At 40.5% G+C, this 27,947-nt stretch overlaps 1 protein-coding gene across 6 annotated transcripts in view; it reads right to left on the bottom strand.

The window, feature by feature from the left end:
* ERC2 (ELKS/RAB6-interacting/CAST family member 2) overlaps positions 1 to 27,947 on the bottom strand; it is a 1,010,504-nt gene that overhangs the window by 655,267 nt on the left and 327,290 nt on the right. For all 6 annotated transcript variants that reach the window (XM_072599028.1, XM_072599030.1, XM_072599026.1 and 3 more), the window contains one exon: positions 3,394 to 3,561. In XM_072599028.1, coding sequence (XP_072455129.1) covers positions 3,394 to 3,561 — 168 coding nt within the window. The remainder of the gene's footprint in view (positions 1 to 3,393; positions 3,562 to 27,947) is intronic.

Here is a 27,947-nt window from a genome sequence, read left to right as displayed (position 1 = left end):
CCCAAATAAATGAGAGTCCCAGAGATGGGATCTGACCCAGATTCTCTAGCCCCAGGGTAAAGGCTTTTCCTGTGGCACAACCCTAACTGTCCATAATAATTGCTCATCTCGGTCTTAGCATTGATAATCCACAATGCTCACTTAGGGTTACTGGAGGGGTGGCTTTGGAACATTTTCCAGATGAAGAAACTGAGGTTGAGTCACTTGGTCAAAGTCACATTTTAATTAAGTGGAAGAGATGTCACTAAGCCCCAGACTTGAACCCTTCACTGGAATCCCTCTGTACTTACACCTTAGGAGCCCTATGGTGAGGAGACCCACTGTCCATGTGATACCAGCCCATGTCGGCCAATAATATTCATTAATTTTAGTTTCAAGATCACAAGAGACCCACATTCGTCTACCAGATATTCTGGGGGTGTTGAACTCTTGAGTCAATGGAAAAAAAAAAGGTAAGCATACAGGATCAAGGCTGGGCAGGTAGAAAGGTACAGAATTAATGCAGCAGGACACCAATCCTGGTCCCTGACCTTGTTCTCATTCTAATGTCACCCTTTCAGAGAATCTGAGTTAGTCATGGATTAGGACCTTCCGAGCCCCTCACCTCCACCCCATGCCCAAAGACCATTGCAGCCTTAAATAAAAACAAAACAAAACAGAACACCTAGGGTATCTACTGACTTTTGAAAAATATATTGTATCATTCATAATGGAAAACAGGTTTTTCCTATTATACTTACAAGTTTGTGGGGGTCTTTTACCATTTCAATTTATAATTTAAAATTGAAACATAAAATAAGCTATTAACACTGCTTTCTTCTTATTTTAAAAACAACAAAGACTTGTGACATCTTAAAAGAAAAAAATGGATTCAGAAAATATGATGGTTCAATCCTGTGTAATGAGCAGAACCGTGACAAAGATGAAATCAAAGAATTGTGGGAAAAGCTGACTGTCATTAATGAAGTAATGCATCTCACTAACGAAACAGACCTTTCGGAAATAATGCAAGAATAAAAGTCTCACAGACGAACTTAAACAATGCAACAAAAAGATCCAGGAGGAGAGAAAAAGAAAAGGAAATTCCAAAATATAAAATATGACTTCATTTGGCTACATAAAAAGAACTTAGTACATAAAGTCAAAACATCTCAGAGACAATTTAGTTGCCCCTGATTGATGGCCGACATGCACAGAAAATTCCATAGAATCTTTATTTAAATACAGCACTACAGAGGAAAGAGGGCTGGGTGGAGAATCCAAGGACCAGGATTGGATTCCCACCTCCGCCCTTCCCAGATGTGGGACTTGAAAGTAGCTTCAGGACCCTGGGCTAGCAACTATAAAATGGGCAGGTTATAAGGAGTTCTTAAACTAAAGTCCACAAACTTCTTTTTAAAAACATTTCGATGACTGTTATCTCAATATAATCAATTTCCTTTGCAATAAAATGGGTTTTATTTGATGAATTTAAGGACATGATTCTGAGAATGGGTCTATAGGCTGATTCCCCAGACGGCTGCCCAAGGGTGGTCCAGGACACACAGAAAACAACCTTTGGACTAGATGATCTCTCGGGACCCTCCAAGCTCTCAATGTATAATCATATTCATATTTTCTATGTAAATCACCAACACAGAAGACCTTTTATAGGCTATAAATAAGTATTCCTCTCTCCTCCTGGAGTTGGCTAAGAAACTCCCATATTACCTAGGCAATCATTTGTAAAACATCACACTTGGCATAATTTGTGTAAACTTTGTCTCAATGACAATCTCAGTAGACAAAGGAGACAGGAAGAGAAAGTCTTAGTTGTCTTTAAAATAAGAAGAAGGCAGTGTTAATAGCTTATTTCATATTTCAATTTTAAATTATAAATTGAAATGCTAAAAAAAAAAAAAACCTTCTAAGTATAATAGAAAAAACCTGTTTTCCATTACGAACGATGCAATCAATGTATTTTTCAGTCAGCAGATACCCTAGGTGTTTGGTTTTGTTTTTACTTTATGAGGAAAAGCTGTGTGGTGGTACAGGGGAGCTTAAGAGTCAGCATCAAGGTATCCAGTGTAGGGACAAGCTCCAAAATGGGACTGATCACCCACCTGAGTTACACCATGCAAAGTCAGGGAATATGCCCAGCATAGGGAGAGGGAGGAAGACTGGGTGGGAGCCTGATAAAATCCAGTGTGCAGGCTTCAGCCTGTGAACCAACAGCAAGGATCATAGCTAGCATTTATACAACACTTTTGAGATTTTCAAAGTGCTTTACAAATATTTTCTCATTTTATCTGTCATAACAATCCTGGGAGATAACAGCTATTATTTTGTGGGAGGCAGCTGCTATTATTTTGTCTGTCTTACAGATGAGGAAATTGAGACAGATAGAGGTTAAGTGACTTGCCCGGGGTCATATAGTCAGAGTCTGAGACTGGATTTGAACTCAGGTTTTCCTTAGACCCATTAATATCATAATATCCACTAGCCTTTGTGTGTGTGGGGGGGGGGGGGGGGCGTCCCCTGGGTAGGTGCCTAATGGGTAATTACTGGAACCTTGAACTTCTTAAACAGGAGTTTAAGAAACAGCCAGCAGGTAAGAGACATACCAAGAACCATTCTGTGAGCTGTGGGCCCTCTGGACCTTAAAACATCAATAAACTCCCAGGAGTGAGTATTTTTTAAATTGAAGTTTGATTATTTTCAAATGTACATCATGTTCTTCTGGAAATTAAGGAAAGATTCAAGGGCTTGGTTCGGATCCACTCCTGAAGCAAGGCACTAGGGAAAAAACCTCTCTGCTCCCCCCACCCCACCCAACACATGGTTTTTAAGCATGCAGGAAATAGAAGCATGCAGGCTTGGCAAGGAAGGACATTCGGCTCAAGTCTGGAGAAATGAGAATGCACTGAGATGTAGTTAAGGCAGACCATAAAACAACTGGGTGGCTCTCCCATAAGCACAAATAACTCAGGGAATTTTAACTCGACTTGATTGGATTAGATCATATCAATGTAAGATGCCCAAATCTTTTTTCCATCCTTTCTACATTATTTTTGTCAAAGCCTAACTTTGCCTGGGGATTTATTTTTTAGGCACAAGTGTTGCCCCCAGGCTCTGCGATGGCAAAGTCGTAAATTCACCATGGTTTGATTGCTGGGTTATAAAAATACAAGTTCAGTGGAAAACAAATGATGAGAACAATCAGGTAAGACCAGCAAGATGAACAAGAAACTCAAGGTAAGGTAAACATGCACCTTTCCCATTCTAAAATTGCAGAGAAAGAAACTTGATTTCTCCATCTGCTTACAGTGTCCCGGCATTCCCCCAATGGAGGCTCACCATTGCCTCCCTACCCTGTCGGCTCTCGACCCACAGAGAATCTCCTCAAGGACTCACCTTTTTCTGCAGGACGTTGATTTTCCTTTCCTTCACTTCGAGCATGTCCTTCATATCTCGGATCTCTCCAGCCAACGTCCCTTTCTCTTCTGTGAGGTCTTGTAGCTGCTTGGTCTTTTTGTTGAGAAAAGATTCTTTCTCCTCTAGTCGCAATCTCAGGGCATCAACCTAAAAAAAAAGGATTGAAAAAGGGATGGTGGGGATTTTAATAAAAATAACCTTGAATTTATTTCAATTTATCAATCATGAATTTGGACCTATGGGCAATTTGAGATCAGCAGAGCTCAGTTGCTTGTTTATAGAAAGAAATTAAATAAAGAGAATGATTGAACTTCAAATGAACCAAATTCTAATGTGAGGAGAAAATAATAATTTTATATAGCTCTTACCATGTGCCAAGCACTGTGCTAAGTACTTTACAAATGTTATCTCCTTTGATACTCACAACAATCCAGCAAGGTAAATGCTATTTATTTTCCCCATTTTACAGATGAGTAAACTGAGGCAGTTAGAGTTAAATGACATGATTTGAAATCAGGTCTTCCTAACTCCAGGTCCAACACTGTACTCACTGAACCACCTAGCTGAGAGAAAAATGCCCTGCTTGTCTCCAGAAGGGACATTCTTAGTTAACCGTACTGCTCAGGAACACCTAAACCACCTTCTTTTCGTGATCACTCATGTTAACTTAAAATTATTTGTTCTCACCCTGCCCCCAGTATACTTGTGAGTGAGAAACACAGTGTGTGGGGAGGAAGGGGGAAGGAGGAATTAAAGTCCCAGGTAATGTAACAATGCAATGTAATGTAATGTAGCCTGTTTAGAAGTAAGACATCTAAAAGCTGTGCTGTTCTCAAGCACCTCTGCCCTCTTTGTCTGCCTTCCTGCCCTCCTCATTGCCAAAGGAGAATGCCAGAGAGGTCTGATGTGATTCTGAGGGTGTGTTCCTTTGTTTCATAGGTTACCCAAAGACTGTTGGGGGGGGGGGGGGGGGTTCTTTTTCTTGTTTGTCCTTCACTCTCAAAAAAGACCAATGACATCAGGAGGGTGACTTGCAAGTGAATTGGATTTAAATGAGGCAGGGCTGTGCAAAGCTACCAGCTTCACTCTCTCCTCCAGAGTCACTGGGGTCCAGTGGTAAGATACAGGTCAGGAGGCCTGGTGATGGCCCTAAAGGCAGTGGGAGACCTTTTCAGCTAAGGTCTTTCCCAGGTCTCAGTTTGTCAGAGACAACACCCATTCAGTGATTATAGGCTAGACGAGAGTTAAGAATATAAAAAAAGATGGCCTAGTTGGCCTTCCCAAAAGAATCAGTCTGGGAGAACAGAAAACAATTGCTGTTTGCATTCACTCTGAGCCATCAAAATCCAACCCATGCACCAGTGAAGCTTGGACAGAGAACTTTTGTTGGCCAATCAGCAAAAGCCTGAGTGACTTGAGTTTAAAGTTTAAAGTCAAGTAGCTTTATTTGAATCACGATGGGCTTTTGCAAAGCCTGTTTTTTCAGAGCTACATTTCAAGAATTCATTAATGAAACTACATGAGACAAAAGAGTTAACTGTTCCAGTTTTTAAAAAAAATTGATAATAAATAAATAGGAAAGGAAAGAATCTAACCTCCAAATGCCAAGATACTTTGTGAAGTATAAAGGGATCAAAAATTATACTTCTTTGGACAGAGCACCCACATGTAAGGGCATGACTCCCCACATGGACAGAGAGACAGAAAGAAGAGGAAGAAGTTGCCCAATGATTATTTATGCACAGAAGAGGGAGGCATGGACAGGTTGACCAGGTGGCCCAAATAACTGGAGCAGTGAGCACACTAATAGGATTCAGGTCAGTCTTAACCATGTCACTTTGCTATTTAATTAACTTTAGTGGCTCCCAATCACCTCTTCTGTTGAATTCTCACACAACTTCACAGCCTGGCCCCTTTCCACCTTTCCAGTCTTCTTCCATGGTCCTCCTTCCATGGCCTCTACAGCCCAGCCCCCTAATCTGACCACTCTTTGGCATGGCCACTCTCCACCTCCCATCTCCTGCCCTTGCCCTTTCCCCCCACACCTGGAAGATTCTCACTCCTCACATCCACTTGTTGGAATCCCAGGCTTCTTTCAAGACTCTGCCCCAGGGCCACCTTCTAGGAATGTTGATGTCCTCAACTATGAGTGCCCTCCCTCCCAAAACTGCCTTCCATTCACTCCTTCTGGACTCTGAAAATACAAATGCAGAGGAGAATGTCTAATTTGTTTTTATATACACATAAATATGTATAAATACAGATATATATTGTATATATTATTTATAAATATATAACGCGCGCACGCGCGCGCACACACATACACACACACATATACACACATACACACACACACACATACACACACACATATACACACATACACACACACACACACACACACACACACACCACATTGTCTCCCTCATTAGAATGCTTTAAGCTTCTTAAGGGCAGGGACCATGTCGCTTTTGGTTCCATATTCCCAGTGCTTAGCACGGAGCCTGGCCAACAGTGGACATTGGATCAATGCTTGTGGTACAGTGGCTAGTGTGTAGGATTTGCAATCAGGAAGATTCAAGTGCAAATCCTTTCATAGACACTTACTCACTATATGGTGAGACCCCCATCAGTGGGTCTCAGTTTCCTCATATGCAAAATGAGAATAGAACACAGCCACTTCCTTCTAGCTCTAAACGCATGATTATAGGATTGAGTCCTGGAAAGTAACAGAACACTTTGTTGTTTCAGTCACGTCCAACTTTCTGTGATCCCACAGATACTGGACTGGTTTTGCCATTTCCTTCTCCATCTCATTTTACAGATGAGAAAACTGAAGCAAACAGGGTGAAGTGACTGGCCCAGGGTCACACAGCTAGGAAATGAGGCCACATTTGAACTCAGGTCTTCCTGACTCCAGGTCCAGGGCTCTATCCACTGTGACAGCTAGCTACCCTTAGACTACAATACTATGAAAGAATAAATGTTTTGCTCAATATGAATTGAAATAAGATACAGAGTTTAAAAGCAGGATCATAAACTGAGAGCTTGTAGGGACGTTAGAGACCATCCAGCTCCATCTCACATTTTTTTTAACAAATGAAAGAACTGAAGTCAATGAGTGATTTGTTCCAGGTTTCACAGGCTCTAAGTGGCAAGGAGGGGGCTTTGAACTGAAACCCTCTGATCCAAGTCCCAGCTTTGTTTACACTGCAGCCTGGAACCATGACTGTATCCATCAGGGCAAATAGCTAAGACCATGCTGACTTTACAGTCTCATTCATGATACCATATCTCTGATCATGAAGGACAATGAAATATGTATATAGAAACAGAGAGAGACAGAAAAGAGAAAGAGAAATAGAGATTGACAGAGACATAGAAGAAGACAATGGAAAATGAAAGTGAGCATCTTATAGGAGACAAAGTCAGAGACAGACAGCTGTATTGACCTAGACATACATATAGAAATATACTCCAGAAAAAAAAAAGTATCTTATGGGAAATATAGATTTGTTTATAGAGAAATAATAGCCCCTTGATGAGAATAAGCTTCAGTAGTAAAGCTCAGGTAAGTAATATTTAGGTAAACAAGTTACGGAGTCAAAATACATTATCAAAACAGTTACCAAGAAATTAGACCAAAGATTGTAAACCCAGATGAAGGTGGGCAGAAGTCAACATTTGCTTGTCCTGATGATGGTGACTCTAGGCAGCTTATTTCTAGAAAGATCCATCCTCATGAATGAAACGGACGTTTATGTAGAACCTACTCCTTTGAGTGTCATAACAAACTTTGTTCCTGAATTCTCTACCTAATGTGATAATGAGGAAACTGAGGCTGAGAGAGCTTGAGTGACTTGCCCATGCTCACAAAACTAATTAGCAGAAACTACTTTGTCTCTCCTCGAGCTTTCCCCCTACTGCTAACGAAATGATCACATCACCTCCCTCCCAGGTTGTTGTGAGGATCAAAGGGAGATAATATTTGAAAGTATGAAGTATTCCATAAATGTTAGCTACATTATTCTTAAATGCAACACTTTGCAACTTTAAAGCAATATTATAATAACACATTTCATCTATAAATAATAAAAATTTATAATCTTATCTTATATGATCCTGGGAGATAGGTGGTGACAAGCCTGAGGTTCAGATAAATTGGGTGACTTGCCCACTGTCACACAATTGGTTAAGTATCTAATTCTGGATTTGAACTCAGTTCTCTATGACTCCAATCCCAACACTATGTTCACTCTACCAACTAGCTGCCTTGATGTAAAGGGCATCTCAAAAGCCTTAGTTCAGTTTTAAGCCTTAATAGCTTTAAGTTAAATTTTGCATTTAAAATTTAAATAAAGTTTAAAGTATGATAGCTGAGAATTGCACTGAGACTTTGGGGACACCCTCTATAAATTGGAGCTTCAGCCATCAGCCTACAGTGGCTACTCTCATCACATTAAAGGCACAAACTCTTTGAACGTTTCTGAAGCAAAATGGCCTATAGACTGGCCCCAACTATGCAGCCCCAAGGTTTGACTCTGATGTCCTGGAAACTCCTTTGGGTTTTCCATTCAATGTGGCTGTCTATCCTCCTCACTGGAAAGCCTGGAGGAGGTTTCACAGGAACAGCCCTTGTTCCTACCCTTGGGATTCTAGAATCCTTCTTTTAAAATCTGCCATTGGGCCAATATCGCTGAATCCCATCCGTCACCACTCTTTGCAATATTGTTCAGTAGAAAGAGAAACTCTGATCCTAAGCAGTTCTAAGATTCAAGCACATTTAGAAGGAGTTCAATGACAGCCAAAGGTGGAGATGGGGATGACTGAAGCACAGTCCAATCCTTGGCTACCCCAATGAGAGAGGGAGGACTTCATATACCTCAACTGAATTCCAGAAGTATTGAGCCCATGAGCCAAGTGCTGGAAATGCAGACAAAAATGAAATGGTGTCTGCCCACAAGAAGCTTGTTTTCTACTCACCCCACAAAGTTATGGGACAATGAGCAAAGTCTCCTTTCCAACCTTGCCCCCAAGTGGTAGGATTCCAGTAACTGGTTGTCAAATTCTATTGATGAAGCAAAAATTAAACACATTGAGAGGCACCTTGGGTCATAATAGAAAGACACCAGTTCCAAAGTCAGATCACTAGAGTTCAATCCCAGCTGTGTGGATCCAGGAAAGTGATTTTCCCCCCTCTCTAAGCCTCAGTTTCTCCTTCTGTAAAATAAATAATTAAATAAAGCCAGAGGATTTAGACTAGATGACCTGCTCTAAATTTGCTTTCTGATCCAATGAACCCCCTCTCCCCTACTTTTTTTCATTTCAAGTATTTTGATGTTTATAAGCAAGTCCCAAGGTTAGAATTTGCCTGGCAAATCCCAAGACAGAAGAGTTGGACATGACAGGCAGACTGACAAGGGGGCCAACACTCAGTGTGAGCCAAAGAAATCCCAAAGCCAAATAAAACTCCATCATCCCCCAGAACAACGGAGTCAGGCAGCCCTTCATAGGCAGAGAGAATGGGACCTGTGCTCAGGAGAGCTCTGAGTTCAAATCCCAGAGAAAGAGAGAAGGAAAGAAAGGGAAGGGCAAGAGAAAAGAAGAGAAACAGGAAGGAAAAAAGGAAAGGGAAACAAGAAAGGAAGACAAAAGCCAGCCTCTTACTAAATAAAACCCTTCAATGTACTTGTCCTGGCTGGATAAGACCAGAAAGTCACTCTACTCCATGTCCCCCTCCCATCTTTCAGAAGACAAAAGCAAGGCGCAGGGAGGAAAAGAGACTTATCCAAGGTCATGCAAACTAGAAGTAAATAATGGAGTCATGATTTGAGTTCAGATCCTCAGGCCCTCTCCCCAGTGCTCCTTCCACACTGTGCCTCCAAAAGTTCACTGGACATGAACAAGCAGGCAAGTATCTGTTCACTAAGGGATTCTCTAACCTGGAGGAGAAACAGCTGGATGTATCTACATACATACATGCATACTACTACTGCTGCTGCTATTTCTACAATATGTAAAAATATTATTTAATTTATGATTTACTAAATATTTATTTAAAATGTGCCATTACTAAACCTATAGTTTATTGCATGATAATAAAATTACAATTTTTGAAATTTAAATATTTATTAATTATTAATTATTTTAATAATAAATGTAGATATGCATAAACAATACACATAAACTAGAATTTACAGGACATGAAGTGATTTACAACTGTCCTATTACCTAATCCACACAAGCCCTTGGGCAGGTCCCTCCACACGAACACAGGTCTGACCATGAATACATACATCCGGAGACAGAACTAAGCACCATTGTGCCCTGGGAGTGGCCCCAGGGGACTGCCCTATGCACTGGGGGAAGGTTAAAATAACAAATCAGAGGCAAGAATTCTGGCCTCAAGGAGCTCCCTTCTGGGAGAGGGGAAGAGAAACCACATGGAGGGATGCAGAGCAAAAAACAGACCCATGTCGGACCTGGCACAGTGGGGCAAATCAGTGGGCAGATACTGAGGGCCAGTGCAGCCCAGCACTATGATAAGTGTTGATCTTGAGAGGCCAAACCATTAGATGCCGAAGGACTCTTTCTCTCTCTGGGGCTCTCTGGCTCTGACCCTTCCAGAGTCCAGGCTAACAACCTAACCTCAGCGGTTGGGCTATGACCTTGAAGGAAGATGATGAGAAGGAAACTGGACTCCGTGAAAAGGCAGCTAACCTTGAACCCGACTTCCTGCTCCTTCAGCATCTGAGAAGGGAGCCCATGTGTGAGAGAATTAACAGGCTTTCTGGATGCCATCTTTGACACACCTGATTGGAAAAGGGAGTAGATCAGTCCCGGGGGGGGGTGAGGGAGAGAGGACTCCCAGAGCATTCAAGGACTGAGAGGGAGGCCACCAGTGGGGTGGGTGATCCATGAAAGTTATGGTTGGCATCACTGAGGAAAGGACCCATATCTCAAGCATGCATGGTATCATGACAAGAGCAATAAGTATGGTATCAGAAAGACCTGGAATCAAATCCAGCCTTAAAGATTGAATGAATTATGTGACCTTGGCTAAGTCACTTGGCCTTTCTCAACCTCAACCAGACAAGTTTTCTCAACTGAAAAACAGGAGCAGTAACAGCCCCTCGCTCACAGATTTGTTGACAGATAATACCCAACATTTATATAACTGGCATGTTATCTCATGACCCTGGGGGGGGGGGGGTCACTGTCTCCATTTTATAGAATAAGAAACTGAGGCTAAGAGAAGCTAACTGACTTGGTTGGCAAATCGATGAGGCAAGACTCACACTTGGTTCTTCTTGTCTCAGATGCTAACACTGTACACCACTGAACCATAACCTTTGACATGGCACATCAGTCATGGCCACCAGTGATGAAGCCATGGCTCTGCCAAAGTATTTCAAGTTTGCCAAGTTCTTGATCTACATTGATCTCCTTTGATCTTCATGTCATCCCTGGAAGAAAAGAAGGTCAGGCGTTCACATCCCTACTTTCCAGCTCACAGAGACCCCTCCCAGCTTTCAAGTCCAAGTTCCTATGATCATGGAGCATAGCATTATGCATGGCACATAGTAGGTGCTTAATAAATGCACACAGTAAGAGCTTAATAAGTTCTAGTTTCCTTCCTCCTTCCCTCTCCCTCCCCATGAACATCTGCCTTTGTGTGGCCATCGCAAGGAGTGCAAAGCTTAACAATATCCTGGTGCCACATGGAAGGCAGGCCCCAGAGTTGTTTCCAGTAGTCTGCTGGATTCCACAGGATCCCTAGAGCTCCTGCAACAGTCCTCTCCATGCTTTGAAGTTGTCCAGGGCACAGCCAGCATTTGAGTCCCACAGTGTAGCTAGTAACCCTAGTCCAAAAGGAATTATTGCCCCATCTCCAAAGAGAGAAGAACATGAATCACCCAGCACCGGAGAGGTAATAAGATGCACTGGGCAGAATTCTGCTGCTGAGTAGCACCAGAAAGGGTCAATGGGATGCATCAATCAATCAATCAACAAGCATTCTCTGAGTACCTACTCTGCCCCAGGTGCTGTGCTAGGCAGCTATGGATACAAAGAATGAGAATCCCTACTCTCAGGGAGCTTACTGGACTCAGCCCTTCCCTGCCAGATGTGCTTCCTCCACCAAAGCCACATCTTCCAGAGTTGGGGAAAGATAAAAAGCAAGGAAGGCCATGGCAGTGATTTCCCAATGTGTCATGAAGGCTGAGAAGCAGAGATGGCTGGGATCCACAGCCCATTTGCTGTACCCAAATTCAAAATGGCAGGCTTGATGGGCCAGCCCGGGCCAGGGCGCCCCCAATGGGAAAATGTGCCAGGTGAGTTCTCACATTGGGAGAGCATGTTTTCCACATACAGGAAAGCATGCTCTCAGCTTCAAAGGAATCTGAGCAGGAGCCCATCAATCATGTCCTCTCTATCTTTGGAGCCTCATTCAAACCTCCTGAAATCAGCAACCAAATCTGGAGTTTTTAAATCAAGACACAACTGGGGCCCTGAACCGCATCCAGCTTTTGACTGGTGCTAGCCTGGTTTGCAGTAAGCAGGGATGACATCATTTCTGCAGTCAGATTTGAACTTCCAGATGGTGTGAAACCGCAGGCAGACAAACGGGCCTTCTGGTTTGGGGGAGCTAAAAAGCCAAGGGACAAGAGTGTGGCCAGTGCCATTGTGGGAGTGAGCACTGGGGGTTGATCCACCCAGGACAAGTTCTACCACCAATTACTTTAGATCAGCTCCAAACTAATAAAAGTCTCTGCCACTAACCTTCTCCATTTTCTAGAGTGAATGCTAAAAGATAATCAGAAAGAGGAAAAAAAGTGTGGGTTATATTTCAGCATCAGGTAGATGTATAAAAGTTTAAAAATATGTATTTGGTCTCTGTGCTCTTTTCTCTTTGACTTTTCACTCAACACCACATAATTTTAAGCATCCTTGACTCTGTCTCAAACTCTGGCAGCACGTTGACTAATAAAACTTGGCAAACTCAAAAGTACCATCATTCCTTGGAATAACAAAAGGAGAAGTCAGACCTCTCCCTATCACACAAACACATAACCAGGTTTTCCATTCTCCTATCTCGTTTTTCTCTTCCCATGAAGGTCTTTTACAAAAGACCTGAACATGTAGTACTCTACCTGGCAGCAGAGAACACGTTGCTAGCGTGATGCTTTGAAAAGAAAGGGAGAAGTTCGTGAAATTGGCCCAAATTGCCAAAGTTGGAGCGAGGCACCATTAATCTTCATGTCAGCACCCAGGACTTCGGGCCAGTTCCAATGGTGAGCAGTATTTTCTGAGGTTCTTTGCTAACATGGTGTGACCTTTTGTAGGCTGCCTTGGGGGTAGGGGGAGTTTGAAAATTAGTTTCTGGAGTTGGGATGGACCTCTTAGCAACTCAAACACAAGATGATGCTCCAGAGAGAATGAAAAAGGCATGGATGTCTGGCCTCACAACAGGGAAGAATTCCATTTAGAGGAAGTATGGCATAATGGCATAGAGGGTTGATGTTAGGGTTAGACAATTACTGCATGGCCTGAGAAAGATCACTTCATCCCCTTGGGCCTGCCTCAGTTTCTTCTTCCATAAAATTAGAGCACTAGACTTGACCTCAAAGGTCCTCTCAGCTCTAGGTCCATGCCCCAGGATCCTACAAGGCAGCATGACTTTTCATATACTCAGATCATCTAGTGTCATGACCCATTTGTTTTTTAATAGGCAAAATACTGCTGTTTTTACAGCAATAGCCCAGATTTTTGAAACAGATAAGCCATGAAGTCCTCAGGAAGAAAACTGGGAAAGTTGTTGAAAATCTCCCCAGTTTGGTTTCTTTCACTCAATGCCACATTTTCTGTTTTCTCCAGAAACTGCAGTGGAGTACACAAAAGTTTTTAATTACTTTGATGGAAACTGGAAGGAATAGATGATTTCTGCCTTGGGTATAGGCAGAATGTTCAAAGAGTAAAAAAATAATTCAGCTAACGTTGATGAAAGAATCATCTGCAGTGACATCAAATGGTTGATTCTTTGACGTTGAACAGAAGAGTCAGGACCTTTAGCCTCGCTTTGAATTTGCACTACTTAGTGGCCTGGAGGAGCTGAGTCTGCAGAGGGCTGTGCTTCTGGGACAGGCAAGTGAGAGGCTGATTGGGAGACCCCGAGTCTGTGGTTCACTGAGATACCTGAATGATAGTAGAAAGTAGCCTTGGGCTGTCTCAGACCCTGAGCAATATCCTCTTTGACCAAGGTTGGAGAAGGCTAGCATCAATATTTCTGGTAAGTGAGCTTCCCAAGACCAGGGCCGGGGCTTCCATATTGTTTGTGCTTTTGAAGTCACAGGACTGAAGAGTGACTTAGCCTAATGTGGAAAGGGAGCATGTAGCACAATGGGAAGCGCACAGACTTGGAGTCAAAGACTTGGTCTTTCATCTTCATACACATGCTAGTGGAGTTGGAGCATATCATTTGGTTACTCTGAGCCACAGTCTCCTCCTCTCTAACATGGGGATAAGAATAGCTCTACCATCTGGGAGCAGAAAGAGAGAATAATTTGGATCCACAGGCTCTGAGTTCAAAGCCTGACTCTGCCTTTACTATTTGTGGAATCTTGGGCAAGTCACTTCCCATTCTGGACCTCAATTTCTGCATCTGTAAAATAAGGGCATTAGACTAGAGGGCCTCTGATTTCCCTTTCACTTCTCTATTTCTGATCTATGAAGTCCCTCAACCTGACTGGGTCTCAATTTCTTCAACTGGAAAGAAGAGAGACAGACTAGATGGCCACTGAGTTTTCCTTCAATGTTCTATCTATAATCCAATAGGGCTTTTATGAGGATCAAATTAAAGGACAGCTGTAAAATTAGCTTTTTTTAAAGGCAAAGTGCCAGACAAATGTGACCAGCATAACTCATTATTGTTACTATTATGCGCACTGTCTCATCTTAACTTTATTCTGAAATGATCCTGAGGGGCTGTGTGTTGTAGTGGATGGGACTCCGCTGTGAGGTCTTTCTCTGACTTCCAGTGCCCCAGATTACTAACTCCCTAAGCTACAAACTGTTTTCCCCTCTGCTTTTGGAGAAGGAAATCTCCAGCCTGGGAATTCCCTATAACAATGAAATCACAAGTCTTGATAATCAATCCATCAACATTTATTAAGTGGTCCCCACTTGCGCCAGGGACTATACTAAGCCCTGGAGATGCAAAAAGAAGTAAAACACAGTCCGTGTCCTGAAGGAGCTTACAATCTAATGGACAACCATTAAAAAGGAAAAAAAAAGAGGATCCTAGACTGAGCTGGAAAGAACCTTAGAAATAATTCAGATGGGTAAAGTGAGGCACAGAGAAACAGTGTGACTTTGGCAAGGTCATCCAGTGAGTTAATAGCGCCCCCTCTTCTCCCTTGTGCTGAGCTCAGTAGTCAGGCCCTGACAGACAGAGTACAGGATGTGTCACTGGCTGCCAGGATTCCAGCCAGCACAAGCCACAGGAGGGAGGCTTATGCTGGGTCCACGATGTTGATGGGAAAGCATTCAACATTCTCAAGACTCATTTAAGAGCCATTTCACATAAAATCTGCCACTGATGAGGGCTTCAAGTTGAAAACCAGTCGCCATCAGCGATCCCACCATGAAAACAAATCCAGAAGCTACCAAGAGCCTCCCTTTGTAGCCCCCTTAGTGGCATCACGCCACCTTTCTTCTACTCTGGAGAGTTCAGTATTTTCAATTAACTCTCTTTGCAAAGACACATCTCACTGTCTCCAGTTTGGCAAGCAGAATTAAATGATATTCTAACCAGAAAGCACTTAGCTTTCACTGCACTCAGCCCCAATGCTGCCCCGACGGGAAGCAAGCCTGCCCTGACCCCCCAGATGTCAGTGTCAGCCTCCTCATCCAAACACCACTAGTATGCATCTCTGCTTTCATAACCTCCTTACCTAGAGCTAGAAGGGACCTGAGAAGCCATCTGGTCTAACTTTCTCATTTCATAGAGGAAAAGATTTGGGTCCCAAGAGATGACGTTATACAGCTGGGGAGTATGTATCCTAGGGACAGGACAGGACACTCAGGTGCTGTCAAAGGCACAGCAGAGGCTTCTTGCACTCTACCAGGCTGCTGGGTGATCTGCTCAGGAGGGTACAAGCTCCCTAAGAACCAGAAAATGTCTTCCCTTTACCTTTGTATCCCGAGTACCTAGCTCTGGAGGAAGAAAGCAAGGCAAAATTGGCAAAGGACATTCTCACTTTTTAAAGGATGGGTGGATTGTACAGTCTTGTGTCAATTCTTGGTTTCTTTCTACAGAGCTCCCTGAAGTCCAGGAAGTTTGCATTACTGGCCATCAGCAGGGGATGAGGGATGAGAGCTGAGCAAACCATTATCCCCATTTACATATTAACCTTTTCTTAGTACCCCAAGACTTATTCGGTGAGTAGGGAATTGCAGAGGAGAGGGTGAGGGAAGAAATTCAAAATACATTCTCAATAGTTTTGAAAAAATGTCTTTATTATATTCCCAAATATTTACCTGTGATTTACTCAGTGAGGGGAACTTCCATTGTAGAAATTCCCTCTACCCACATAGATTGCAACCAGAATCACAGACTCACAGGACCTCCAATGTGGAAGGAACTTCAGGGGTCATCTTTTGCTGTTCATCCATTTTAGTCACATCTGATTCTCCATGACCCCATTTGGGCTTTTCTTGGTAAACATATTGGAGTGATTTGCCATTTCCTTCTCTAGCTCATTTTACAGAAGAGGGAACCGAGGCAAACAGTGTTAAGTGACTTGTCTAGGGTCATACAACTAGTAAGTGTCTGAAACTGGATTTGAACTCATGAGGCTGAAGGGCCATCTACTCCAACCTATATCTGAAAGAATCCACTCCACAACACACCCAACAGGAGATCATCCAGCCTTTGCTTAAAGCCTCCACTGGACAATAGCCCAACACCCACTATGCTACTTGTAAGACTTTGAGTCCCTGAGTCCGTGGGTCTTAGTTCATTCAATGAGTCAGATGTGATGGTCTCTGAAGTCCCTCCCAGCTCTATCTCTATGAGCCTAAGATCTCCCAATGTAGCTCCTTCCACTTCTGGAATCCCTCTGTGGTTTAGCAGATAAGTCCTAAAGAGTCACCTGGACTCAGAGAGTTTCAGTGACTTGCCCATGGTCACACAGCTAATAAGGATCAGATGTTCCATCTGATGCCCAGTTACCCTAACTCCTTGCCCAGCACTCCATCTACCATTCAACACTGGCTCCATTTTTTATTATGGAACACCTCATAACAGATAGCATGACATTTTCAGAGATCCAAAATCTGCCCTCAATATGAGACAAAGGAACTTGACTGAATAATGACTCCCTAAGAGGGAGCATGGTATAATAGACAGAGGGGCAGCCTTGGCAGTACAGACCGTGGTTTACAGGACTGTCTCTGACACATCTTGGCTGTGTGATTCTAAGCAATCTCAGTTCCCTAGGCAACTCTCAATAATTATAAATAATAAAGAATGTGTTGATCTGCATTGGTAGAAGGAGTTTCCTCCCTGAAAATCCCCTGCACCAATGAAATCACAGGTTCAGAAAAAACATCACCTCCCAAGAGTCATATGGGACAGTAAGGCATGGACAGGTTGCAATTTTCACGGTCAAAGGGCATCCCCACACAGGTAAGATCACACACCCAAAGATCTGGATGAATCCCTACACCAAACTGGTATCACAAAATGTTAGGTAGATATTTTCTCAAGACTCTCAATGGCTGCACAATGCATCCATAAATCAATAAAGCACCTGGCCAAGATTTTCAGGTTATAAAGGTGACCTGCTGTCCTTGCTGCTGTTTCCAGAACGATGCCACCTCATTGAGAGGAGCTGAGGCGGGTGAGGCCTGTTTTACATCTTCCATCCTGAAGAATTCAGATCATATGCAGGGCGAGGGAGGCAGCCAACTTTCGAAAGCCTGTTTTCATACTCACATTTTTGGCTACTTCCAGCACTAAAATTAGGTGGTTTTAAGTGACTAGTCCAAAGTTCAGAATTTAATGTTTAGTTCAGTTCCAGCAAATTTCTGAAAGCACGTGGGAATTGTAACTCATGTGTTAATACTTAGAGTTTTTGTTAATAAAACTCCCAACACTAACCTTACCTCATTGAACTTACCTCACTGGGTTTTATGCTCACTATAAAACTATAGCTGTCATAATACTGTTGAATTACTGCAAGAGGAAGCCAGCCATTCCAAAGTCAGTGTTACTTTGCAACATAATGAGAGCTGTAAATTCAAAATACTTAAAACCAATTTGCCGAGGCATCCATCTCAAGGCTTCCTAACATGGGGGAAGGCCATCTTCACATCTCACACTGATTTTCAAAAACAGGTAAATAGCCTACCCACGCACCCCCCAAAAATACACACACCAAGAAATAAATGTCCACGTTCCGAGGACACACTTGGCCTCGAACTTCCTTGGATACATTCACTACCCAACATTATGTCCCTTATTTTCAATATTGCTTTCCCCTTCTATAAGCCGTGTGGCTTAGTGCATAGTCATACATAATAGAGGGAAGGCCTGAGTTCAAGTCCTGTCTCTGATACATATAACGGTTGTGGGACAGTTGGGAATGTCATTTCATTTTTCAATGCTCCTGGCGGTTCTTTAGAATGATAACTGACAGAGGAGATTCTGACTTGAATCTGCAGAATGAGTTCTTCACCAGGGAATTCCTTATGACGATGAAATCGCAATCCTGTCTCTATATTCTTTTCCTTTTTCAAAAATGATAATGATAATGATGAATGATAACTAGCTAGCACTTACATAGTGTTCATGTGCCTGGCATTGTGCTAAACACTTTAAAATGATTACCTCATTTGATTCTTGCAACAAGGCTATATAGGACCTATGCTCTTCTCTGTTTTACACATGAGAACACAGTACAGTAGCCCATAGTCACATAGCTAGTAGGTGCGTAAGGCCAGATCTGAACTAAAAAGATGAAGTCTTCCTGATTCCAGGCCCAGCACCTACTGCCTCAGCAATAATAACTAACATTTGTATGTCTCTTTAAGGTTTACAAAACATTTTGCGTATATTTTCTCACTTGAATATCATAAGCACCTTGAGAAATGCTATTATTATTATTAACTCCATTTTACAGATGAGGAAACTGAGTCTAAGAAAGGTTAAATGGCTAGACCAGGATCTGAATCAAGATTCCAGTATGGGTGTTTCTAACTCCATGTCTAACACTCTAATCAGCACATCGTGCTGCCTCCCTAATATAGGAGGGGACAAACACTTATCCTGGGCTTTGAGGGACATGATCTAGACTCTAGACTGGGACAAATCAAGAAGAAGCAGTCAAAAAAAAAAAAATCCAAGGAGAATGGCGTCACAAGGCACTATTTCCTTACTCAGAAAAGGTAAAGTATCCAGGAAAAGATCATCAGCAGCGTCAGGGTTGATAAGGATGAAGATTGGGGGAAAGGAGAAGCAACCTTCAGCATTGGTAGTTAAGAGATCATCGGTAATTCTGACGTATATGATTTCAGTGGAGTAATGAAAACAGAAACCAGATTGCAAAAGGAAAATAACAGGTGATAATGATAGATAGGAAAAGTGAAGTCAGAGTATCCACCTCTCTCAGCCTCAGTTGCCCCATTTGTAAAATAGAACAAAAATGCTATAATGTCATCCTTACAGGGTCATTGTGAGGCTGAAATGAGATGTGTATAAAGTGCTTTGCAATCCTTATAACGTGATTTAGGATGATAGCATTGCTGATGGTGTCACACCCACATAAGAGAGGAAGCTTCAGAGGTGACTGACAAAATCACCAACATGAGGGGTCTACAGCCAATACCAATTTTCCAGGGTGGAATTTTTTTCTAGGAGCTAGGTATCCATGGAGCCATATTTAGCATCGGCCAAAGCCCAGCCAGCGTCCCCATAGAATACTCACCCCAGATAACCTAAAACTAACCAAGAAGAGAAGCCACAAGACAGATAAGCACCAAGTGGGAGCAAGCCAACAAAACAGACCCATAGTGTGGATGCCCACTGTACCCTATGGACAGAAAACTTTACAGTTAATGTCCCATGGTAGCTGCCAACATTCAATTCAGTTCAATGTATATTTCTCATCTGCTTACTATGTACTAGGCTCTGGTAACATAGAAACAAAATGAAAAAGACTCCCTTCAAAGACCTCTCATCCTACTGGGGGAGCAACATGACCACAGATGAGTAAACATCCAATCATATTGTGGGATGGTGGGGAAAACAAGCAACAGAAGGAATCTACAGAACATGGCACTTGACTCATGGAACATAAGAGGCTCTGATGAATGAAGGGGTAATTCCCAGAAGGCAGTGTAGAGGGGCATTGTGGGAATGAATAGACTGCCGTTCAACACAAAGAACAATGAAGGAGAACCAGACCATAGATTTGGGACATGTTGAGTTTGAAATGCCGTAGAACCACCTCGTGAGGCAAGAGTGCGGCTCCTTCCTGAGGGCCAGCCTAAATGATTAAAGATATGCCCATCTGCATCCAAACCTCATCACAGTTTAGTGTTTCAAATTTATGGACACTCATGACACTAATCTACTCAATTGAAGGATGTCTTATTTTTTCCTGTCAACTAAATAAGTGAAGACATATGTCTCAATCATCTTCATGCCTACATACCTTTGAAATTTCACAAGACATTTTGATTTCAGGACCCTGGCTTTCAAAAATAATTCCAGTATCTCTGAAAGGAACAGAATCAGTGAACCTTTTACAAAATCAACAAAGATCAGGCAAGATGAAAGACTTCTGCTAGAGGCAGCATGGAGCAGTAATGGGAGCTAAAGACATGGAATCAAGAGAGATCTGAATGTGAATCTTGAACAAACTAGATCATGACTTTGGAAAGTAATCATAATAAGGTCTCTTCTGATTCTCCAACTCTGGGGCTCTGGTTGGACAAGAGTCAGCTGTACCCTGCTTAGATCAAGGAGTCTGACTATCCAGAAGCTTAGGGACTGTTATTTTTACCATAGAGGTCACAAATTAGTTTTGGGATGGGAGAATGAGATTTTCAGGACAACCCCGAGATTGACCTTCTGTCTATTTGCTATGTATAGCAAACTCATTGTGCCTACAAATCTTGTTGGCTGGGCATTTACCCAATTTCAGTGGAAGACATTGGCAAAAGACAGGACTAAAGAAAAGCACAGGAAACAAATGCATGAAAAAATCATGGCCTAACCTTAAACAACTGCTTATTTTACAAGAGGAAAAAATGTGTTGACAGCATCCCTTCTAGCTGAAACACTAGAAAAAAGAAAAGAAGGAAAAAAGAAAGAATAAAAACAACTAAAGCAGTAATCAGAAAGGAAGTGTGTCTGAGCTGGAAGGGGAAAATGTGTCTAGCAATTAATTTCTTTTGATGATTGATAAACCAAATGCACTCCATGAAGCTCTACCCTCTAAGGGACTACAAGAGGCCAAACAGGTTTTGGGGAAAGATAATATCAGGGCACAAGGAAACTAAGGACCTGGCAATCTTTCCTTATGGCTATGAGAAAACTAATAACCAAAATATAAAATAAAATACTATAATGCCTCATTGGATCTTCTTAGCAATTTGGGAAGGTAGGTGCCATTATTATTCCAATTTCACAGATAAGGAAACTGAGGCTGAGAAAGGTTAAGTTGTCTAGGGTGATACATGTGGAAAGGAAAGTGTCTGAGGTGGGATGTTAGCTCTGCTGTGCCAGACTTCTACCAGGTCTACTGTTCCAATCACTCTATGTATGGCCCAGCTGCATCCAGGTAATCTCTGAAGTCTGTAGCCTTGCCTTTGGGACTCTTATTTAGAAACCCTTCCAAAGGAAAGCAATGGTCACTAAATACCACACTGGTGTCGTAACAGCAAAAAATCCACACCCTTTTAACAAGGGCTAGTCAAGTTTCTACACAAGGGGAATGTGTAGATGTGGTCTTCCTATATTTTAGCAATTCCTAGACAAAGCTCTTTGGCTTAGTCTTGTGGAAAGGATGGTGACAGCTGGGTAGATAACTATAGAATCCAGGGGATATGAAGGTGGTGCAATGGCTGGAATCACAGAGTACTCATTAATGAGTCATTGTCAACTTGAAGAAAGCAAGATGTAGTAGACATGGACAGGGCATCACTCAGTGTCAGGAAGACTTGGATTTCAAATTTATTCATTAATAAATTAATGCCTTCATCCAGCATTTTTAAACAAGTCATTTAACCTCCATGTCCTCAGTCTTCCAATCCAGAAAATGAGATGACTGAATTCAGTGGTTCCCTAACATCTTTTTTAACTCAAAAATCTGTGATTGTTTGATCCTGTAGAGATTGGTTACTAGTGAATATGACACAGAAATCTGCCCTTGGCCCTCTGGGTGTAACTTAAGGATGCAAGTGGAAGGAGAACCAGACACAGAGAGAGAGGGGGGAAAAGATAGAGACAGAGACATAGAGACAGAGAAAGAGAGAGAAAGGAAAGAGAGGGAGAGAGGGAAAAGGGAGGGGGAGGGAGAGAGAGAGACAGAGTGACAGAGAAAGAGAGAGAGAGAAAGAAGAACAAATCTGCCAAATTTTTATAGTATTGTTTTTGCTGTTAAGAACAGTAGAGGAAGTGGAGCCAAGATGGTGGAGAAAAGGCAGGATGTTGCCTGAGCTCTCCCAAGTCTCCCTTGGAAACAGCTTTAAATCAAGCCTCTAAAAGAATTCTGGAGCAACAGAATCCACAAAAAGGCAGAGTGAAATAATTTTCTAGGCCAAAATAACTTAGAAGGACTTTGGGAAAGGCCTGTCTCACTTCAATAAAAGGAGAGCACAATCCAGCACAGGCAGTGTCCGAGCAAGACAGCAAAAGGCTCTTAGCCACAGCACAGGTCAACAACATAGGTACCAAGATTCAGTCTCAGCAGGACGGTAGGGAAGCCACCATCCCCACTGCATTAGACAAGCCACCAGCCCCAGAATGCAGGACTGAACAGGCACAACTAGGCTGGGCCACCCTACAGCAGTGTCCAAGCTACCAACCCCTGAGGTCCCACCACAGAAAGCCAGTGACCAGGCCCTTGGCCTCTAGTGGAAGAAGCTTGGGACAGTGCACCAGGAGCAGAGTTCAACTTAAAAAAAATAAGCAAAAAACAAAACAGATCCACAGAAAGACACTATGGTGACAGAGAAAATCAAAACATAAACTTAGAAGAGGATGACAACATCAAAATGCTTACATGCAAAGCCTCAAAGGGGAAGATGAATTGGTCTCAAGGCCAGAAAGTCCTCTTGAAAGAGCTCAAGAAGGATTTTTATAATCAAGTAAGAGAGGTAGAAGAAAAACTAAAAAAAGAAATGAGTTATGCAAGAGAATTATGAAAAAAGAATCAACAGTTTGGAAAGGAAGCACAAAAATTGAGTGAAGAAAACAACTCCTTAAAAACTGGAATTGGCCAAATGTAAAAGGAGGTACAAAAGCTAACTGAAGAAAATAATTCCTTAAAAATGAGAATTGGGCAAGTGGAAGCTAACGGCTCCATAAGACATCGAGAATCAGTCAAAACAACATCAAAAGAATGAAAAAAATAGGAAAAAACGTAAAATACATCACTAGAAAAACAACTGACCTGAAAAATAGATCCAGCAGAGATAATTTAAGATTTATTGGGCTACCTAAAAGTCATAATTTAAAAAAAAAATAGCATGAATAGCATCTTTCAAGAAATTATAAAGGAAATCTTCCATGACGTCTTAGAACCAGAAGGTAAAATAGTCATTGAAAGAATCCACCTACCACTTCCTGAAAGAGATTCCAAAATGAAAACTCTAAAGAATATTGTAGCTAAATTCAAGAACTATAAAGGCAAGAAGAAAATACTGCTAACAATCAGAAAGAAACAATTCAAATAACAAGGAGCCACAGTCAAGATTACACAGGATGTAACAGCTTCTGAATTAAAGGATAAGATGTCTTAGAATATGATATTCCAGAAATCAGAAGGGCTTGGATTACACCCAAGAATCAATTACCTAGCAAAACCGAGCTAATCTTTCAGGGGAAAGATGGACATTCAATGAAATAGGGTACTCTCAAATTTTCCTGATGAAAAGACAGCTGAAAAGAAAATTTGATCTTCGAATACAAGGCACAAAAGAAGCATAAAAAGGCAAACAGGAAAAAAATTAAGATTAAACTGTTTACATCTCCAGATGGGAAGATGATACTTGTAACTCTTAAGAATTGTATCTCTATTAGGGAAGTTAGAAAGAGTGTACTTAGAGGTTGTGGGTGTAAGTTGACTTTGATGTGATGATAAAAAATTAAAGAAAAAAAAATTAAAGAGTAGGAGGGGAAAAGGATTGTACTGGGAGAAGAGGAAAATGGAAGGCAGAATGGGATAAATTATGAGAAATTAAGAGGCATTAAAGGTCTATTACAGTAGAGAGAAAGAATGGAGAGGTGAGCATTATTTGAACCTTATTCTTATCAAATTTGGCTTATACAGGGAACAACATACCCACTCAGTTGGGTAGAGAAATCTATCTGACCCTATAGAGAAGTAGGATAGAAAGGGGAAAAGAATTGGAGGGTGGGAGCTGATAGAAGGGAGGGCAGATTGAGGGAGGTAGTGGTCAGAAGCAAAACACTGGTGATAAGGGACTGGATGAAAGGAGAGAGAAAAATATAAAAAGGGGACAAAATAAGAGGGAGAGAAAAATACAGTTTGTAATCATAACTGTGAATGTGAATGTGATGAACTCTCCTATAAAATGGAAATGGATAGCAGAGTGGATTAAAAACCAGAATCCTACAATATATTGTTTTCAAGAAATATATTTGAAGCAAAGACACACACACAGGGTAAAAGTAAAAGACTAGAGCAGAATATATTATGCTTCAGCTGAAGTAAAAGAAAAAAATAGGTAGCAATCTTGATCTCAGACAAAGCAAAAGCAAAAATATATCTAATTAAAAGAGACAAGGAAGGAAACTACATCTTGCTAAAAGGTACCATAGACAATGAAGTAATATCAATACTAAACATATCTGCACCAAGTGGTATAGCATTCAGATTCTTAGAGGAGAAGTTAAGTTAGTTACAGGAAGAAAAAAGACAACAAAACTACATTAGTGGGAGACCTCACCCTCCTTCTCTCAGAACTAGATAAATCAAATTACAAGTTAGTAAACAAGAAAGAAGTCAAGGGGATGAATAGAATTTTAGAAAAATTAGATATGATAGACTTCTGGATAAAAGTGAATGAGGGCAAAAAGAAATATACCTTTTTCTCAGTAGTATGTAGGACCTACCCAGAAACTGATCGTGCATTAGGGAATAAAAACCTCAAAATAAAATGCAGAATGGAAGAAATATCAAATGCATTCTTTTCAGATCATAATGCAATAAAAATTACATGTAATAAAGGGCTGTGGAAAGATAGATTAAAAATTAATTGGAAACTAAATAATCTAATGCTAAAGAACAAATGGGTCAAACAACAAATTATAAAAACAATCAATAATTTCAGCAAAAGGGTGACAATAATGAGACAACACACCAAAATGTATGGAAAGCAGCCAAAGCAGTATTGGGAAGAAATTTTATATCTCTAAATGCTTATATGAATAAAGTAGAGAAAGAGCAAATGAATGAATTGGGCATGCTATTTAAAAAGCTAGAAAAAGAACAAATTTAAAATCCTCAATTAAGTACCAATTAGAAATTCTAAAAATCAAAGGAGAGATTAATAAAAATTGAAAGTAAAAGTAATTATTTAACTAATAAATAAAACTAAGAAGTGGTTTTATGGGAAAGCAATAAAATAAACCTTTGGTTAATTTAATTTAAAAAAAAGAACACCAAATTACCAGTATCAAAAACAAAAAGGGCAAATTCGCCTCCAACAAAGGGGAAATTAAAGTGACAATGAAGAGCTATTTTACCCAACTGCATGCCAATGAATATGACAATCTAAGTGAAAGGGATTGATACTTACAAAAATATAAATTGCCCAGATTAACAGAAAAGGAAATAAAATATTTAAATATTACTAAAAACTTTTAGAAAAAAAAATTTGAAAAGTTTAGAAAAAAAAAATTGAACAAGCCCTCAATGAACTCCCTAAGAAAAAAATCTCCAGAGTCAGATGGATTTGCAAGTGAATTCTAACAGACATTTAAGGAACAATTAATTCCAATACTATACAAACTATTTGGACAAATAGGTGAAGAAGGAGCTCTATCAAATTTCTTTTATGATGCAAATGTGGTGCTGATACCTAAACCAGGAAGGGTCAAAATAGAGAAAATGATAGATCAATTCCCCTAATAAATATTGATGTCAAATTTTTAAACAAAATATTAGCAAAGAGAATAAAACAATGACATAAGGATAATACACCATGACTAGGTGGGATATATACCAGGAAGGCAGGGCTGGTTCAATATTAGGAAAACTATTGGCATAACTGACCATATCAATAACAAAACCAATAGACCATATGATTATTTCAATGAATGCAGAAAAAGCTGCTGACAAAATACAGCACTCATTCCTATTAAAAAATACTAGAGTATAAGAATAAATGGAACTTTCTTTAAAATGATCTAAAACAGTCAGGAAGCATTATCTGTAATGAAAATAAGCTAGAAGCCTTCCCAATAAGATTAGGGGTAAAACAAGGGTATAACCACTATTATTCAACATTGTAAGAGAAATGTTAGCTTTAGCAAAAAGAAAAGAAAAAGAATTGAAAGAATTAGACTAGATGATGAGAAAACATAACTATCACTCTTTGCAGATGATATGATGGTATACTTAGAGAATCCTAGATAATCAGTTAAAAATCTACTGGAAATTATGAACAACTTTAGCAAAGTTGCAGGATGTAAGATAAACACACACAAATCATCGGCATTTATATGTACTACCAACAAAACTAAGCAAAAAGAGATAGAAAGAAAAATTTCACTTAAAATAACTATAGACAATATAAAATATTTGGGTGTCTACTTGCCAAGACAAACTCAAGCACTATATGATTACAATTACAAAACACTTTAGGATTTAAAGTCAAAACTAAACAATTAGAAAAACATCAGTTGCTCATGGGTAGGGAAGACCAAACTAATAAGAATAACACTTCTCCCCTAAACTAATTTACTTATTCAACTACCAAAAATTATCTTATAGAGCTAGAAAAAATAATAACAAAATTCATCTTGAAGAACAAAAGGTCAAGAATATCAAGGGGATTAAAGAAAAAATGCAAAGGCAGGTGGCCTAACCATACCAAATCTAAGACTATATTATAAAGCAGCAATCATTAAAATTATTTGGTATTGGCTAAGAAGTAGCGTGATGGATCAGTGGAATAGGTTAGGTATACAAGACACAGAAGTAAATTATTACAGTAATCTACTGTTTGATAAATCCAAAAATGCCATGTCATGGGATAAGAGCTCAATATTCAACAAAAATTGCTGGGAAAACTAGAGAATAGTATGGCTGAAACTAGGTATAGACCAACATCTCACACTATATACCAAGATAAGGTCAAAATGGATGAATCATTTAGACATAAAGAATGACACCATAAACAAATTAGGAGAGCAAGGAGTAGTTTACCTGTCAGATCTATAGAGAAGGGAAGAATTTATGACCAAACAAGAGATAGAGAACATTATGAAATGCAAACTAGATAATTTTGATTGCATTAAATTAAAAAGGTTTTGTACAAATAAAACCACACAACCAAGATTAGAAAGAAAGCAGAAGGATGGGAAATAATTTTTACAGCAAGTGTTTCTGATAAAGGCCTCATTTCTCACATGTATAAGGAATTGAGTCAAATTTATAATACAAGTCATTCTCCAATTGATAAATAGTTAAAGAATATGAATATCATCAGATGAAGAAATTAAAGGTATGTGAAGTCATATAAAAATGCTCTAGATCACTACTGATTAGAGAAATGAAAATTAAAATGACTCTGAAGTACCACCTCACATCAATCAGATTGGCTAATATGATAGAAAAGAAAAATGATAAACATTAGAGAAGATGTGGGAAAATTGGGACACTAATGCACTGTTTGTGGAGTTGAGAATTGATCCAACCATCCTGGAGAACAATGCCCAAAGGGCAATCAAACCGTGCATATCCTTTTATCCAGCAATACCATTACTAGGTCTGTATCCCAAAGAAATCATAAAAAAGAAAAAAGGACCTACATATACAAATATTTATAGCAGCTATTTCTGCAGTAACAAAGAACTGTAAATTTAGAGACTACCCATCAGTTGGGGAATGGCTGAACAAGCTGTGGTATGTGAATGTAATGGAATATTACTGTGCTGAAAGAAATGATGAGCAGGTAGATTTCAGAACTGATGCTGAGTAAAGTGAGAAGAACCAGGAGAACATTGTACACTGTAACAGAAACACTGTGCTATGATCAACTACGACAGACTTAACACT

The sequence above is a fragment of the Notamacropus eugenii genome, chromosome 3 (assembly GCF_028372415.1).
Source record: "Notamacropus eugenii isolate mMacEug1 chromosome 3, mMacEug1.pri_v2, whole genome shotgun sequence".
NCBI lineage: Eukaryota > Metazoa > Chordata > Mammalia > Diprotodontia > Macropodidae > Notamacropus > Notamacropus eugenii.
The sequence above is the reverse complement of the archived record's forward strand: the minus strand, read 5'-3'. Positions and strand labels throughout refer to the sequence as shown.